Source organism: Cannabis sativa, chromosome X (assembly GCF_029168945.1).
Source record: "Cannabis sativa cultivar Pink pepper isolate KNU-18-1 chromosome X, ASM2916894v1, whole genome shotgun sequence".
In the NCBI taxonomy this organism is placed as follows: domain Eukaryota; kingdom Viridiplantae; phylum Streptophyta; class Magnoliopsida; order Rosales; family Cannabaceae; genus Cannabis; species Cannabis sativa.
In genome coordinates, this window is record NC_083610.1 from 11,365,946 (window position 1) to 11,368,592 (window position 2,647).

Here is a 2,647-nt window from a genome sequence, read left to right on the forward strand (position 1 = left end):
TATGTGAATGTTAAATATACATTATATACATTAATAATCTCATATTAATATATAACATCTATCATTTTAATATTTAAACTATCTTATATTATACCAACATAATATAACACTAATATGCGAACATCCCTATATATTATTATATACTTTTAGATATTAGATGACCTATAATAGTTTAAATTTAAAAGTACATATTAATAAAAGATTGAATCGCACTTTTATTTTATTTTTAGTATCTTTTAATATCAGTTTAATCGATCATGATTATTCTAACACTATATGGGGGGAGACTTTTAAAAACCTTCCCTGAAATTCAAAAAATAAAAGGAAATTATACATTGCCCTCACTACAATTCCTGACGTCTTCCTCTTGTAACATATATATATAATTATCCTAATTAATTAAAATAAAATCAAGGACAGTACACCAAACTAGTTAGTTTGCGTTTTCACACACACAAATATATATTAGCATTTAAATACTTATGACCAAAACCAATTGTTCCAATTTTCATTTCTGTACAATTATATATAATTAGTATATATCAACAATTCTTCTAGAATTCATTCCTAATAACGGTCAACGTACGACTATATATTTCTCCTATATATCTATATCAATTTAGATAAATTGCATGCGTAGCTAATTTACAACGTATGCTTTAATTAATTTTATTAAAGCAATATGTATAAATTTCACTTTATAGGTAAGAATCTTATATCAATCTTTCTTTCTTGGTTTATGAATGTACAATTCCAAATATACCCTTGTAGAATCTTTTTCAGACTCCTATATATAAATTCCATAAGTTGTACACAGTTGAACATATCGCAAAACCATCAAACTATATAGGCTAGCTAAGCCACTGTACTACTTCCATTATTGGATCGATTGATCTGGCTTTATATATATATATATATACGAATAATAATCACATCTAGTGAAAATAAAGAAGATAATAATGTCGTCGAAGGTGGTAACAACTCTTTTTTTGTTGAGTCTTCTTCTCTTATTCACAGTTAATACCTGTTTGGCTAGGCCTGCTCCATTATCAGCTTTCATTTCCAACTCTGATACTACTCTTATTCCCACTAAACATCTTGGCCATAAGGTAATAATTAAGCTCTATATCTATATCTCTGTTTTTCATTTTCTGATTATTAAAGGGTTTTTAATTATTATTGGGTTATATAGGTCATTAATAATGAAGCAGAGCATGAGGAGGAAATTAGTTGTGAGGGAGTTGAGGAAGAAGAGTGCTTAATGAGAAGAACACTTGCAGCTCATACTGATTATATCTACACACAGAAGCAAAATCCCTAGATTATATAAATTTATCAACTATTGTATATCAATATAGATATATATTAATTGTTATTCTACATAAGCTAAATCTTTTTTCTTTTTCTTTCTTTGCTGGAACTATATATCTAGCTAAATGTCTCCAAATTACATATTTTCTCAGTTTTACCACTCAAAATCTGATAAATTATTTATTTATTTAAATTTAAATTTTTACATAATTAAAGAATAATTTGTGAAATTTTAAGTAATGAAACATGGAGATGACCTGTAATTTGGATAAAGAAATTTCTATTTGTTTTATAAATAGTTTTTTTTTTTTAAAAAAAATCGGCTTTTGTAAAATTTCTGGGTTTTTGATAATTTTGGAGTGTTTCAATTTATTGTATTAAATATATATATATATAGAAAGACGGGTCTGGTTGTACCCTTTTGTAATTCTTTTTCTTTCTTAGGCGAACTTTATTTATAATATGAAATGAATAAATGGTTTATTACTAGTAATAATATGAATATATAGGCTGAAAAGTCAACAATTTGAAGTATCATTATTGTTATTATTGTATTATATGCCCGAAATGAGTGAAAGGCCAGCACACAAAATATATAATGAAGCTCTAGAGATCTGTAAAAATCAAACATATATAAATAATAACTTTGTCAAACCAGTTTCTGATCAGATCAGTTTCATATATTTGAATGAATTCAAATCGGTCAATTGTATTGTACTTTTATGTTATCTAACATTTTGGGATTAATTAGTCACAAATTAATGAGTCCGGAATTAAATAATTAATAATGTATCCAAATATTATATATGTATACTGCAAATATAAAACTATTGATATTTTCGTTTTCATACAAGAGAACATAAAAATACAACATTATTATTGTACATCAGTAATGCCTAGTACCATATAAATGTGTCACTAGAATTTGATAAATGATACTCTTTAAAATTATTACATTAAATTATATAAGACTCGATACTTAATTACACCAATAACAATATTAACACATAAGATGGTGTTAAGTACCACCAGTACCTTTAACATTTCTCATAAAAGTAACACATTTCCTTGTACATTTTCACATTATAGAAATAAGGGATATTGGCAGCTAAATTAAACCACCTTAACTTTTAAATTTGTAACAGTTAACCCCAAAACTGAAATTTCGACGGCATAACCCATTGAGTTGTGGTTCTGTTTTGCTCAGCACTATTTTATCCCCCAGGCTCCGTTTTAGTGCCAAGTTGGCATACGTGGCAGGATCCACTTTAGTATATAATGCCACCGTGGCATTAATCTCCATATAAACCCCTCTCTCCTAAAAAAAACCTAAATT

The 2,647-nt window shown here is 26.9% G+C and overlaps 1 protein-coding gene across 1 annotated transcript; it reads left to right on the top strand.

Moving 5' to 3' along the window:
• The first annotated feature begins 813 nt into the window (after positions 1-813).
• Positions 814-1,804, top strand: LOC115705859 (phytosulfokines). The gene is made up of 2 exons (XM_030633308.2): positions 814-1,109; positions 1,193-1,804. The coding sequence occupies exons 1-2, from the start codon at positions 960-962 to the stop codon at positions 1,319-1,321; spliced, it is 279 nt and encodes a 92-aa protein (XP_030489168.1). The 5' UTR covers positions 814-959; the 3' UTR covers positions 1,322-1,804.
• The last annotated feature ends 843 nt before the right edge of the window (positions 1,805-2,647 follow it).

Coding starts and splice junctions, on each gene's coding strand:
- LOC115705859 (XM_030633308.2), top strand. CDS start 960: ATGTCGTCGAAGGTGGTAACAACTCTTTTTTTGTTGAGTCTTCTTCTC. Junction 1,110..1,192: donor CTAAACATCTTGGCCATAAG/GTAATAATTAAG, acceptor TGGGTTATATAG/GTCATTAATAATGAAGCAGA.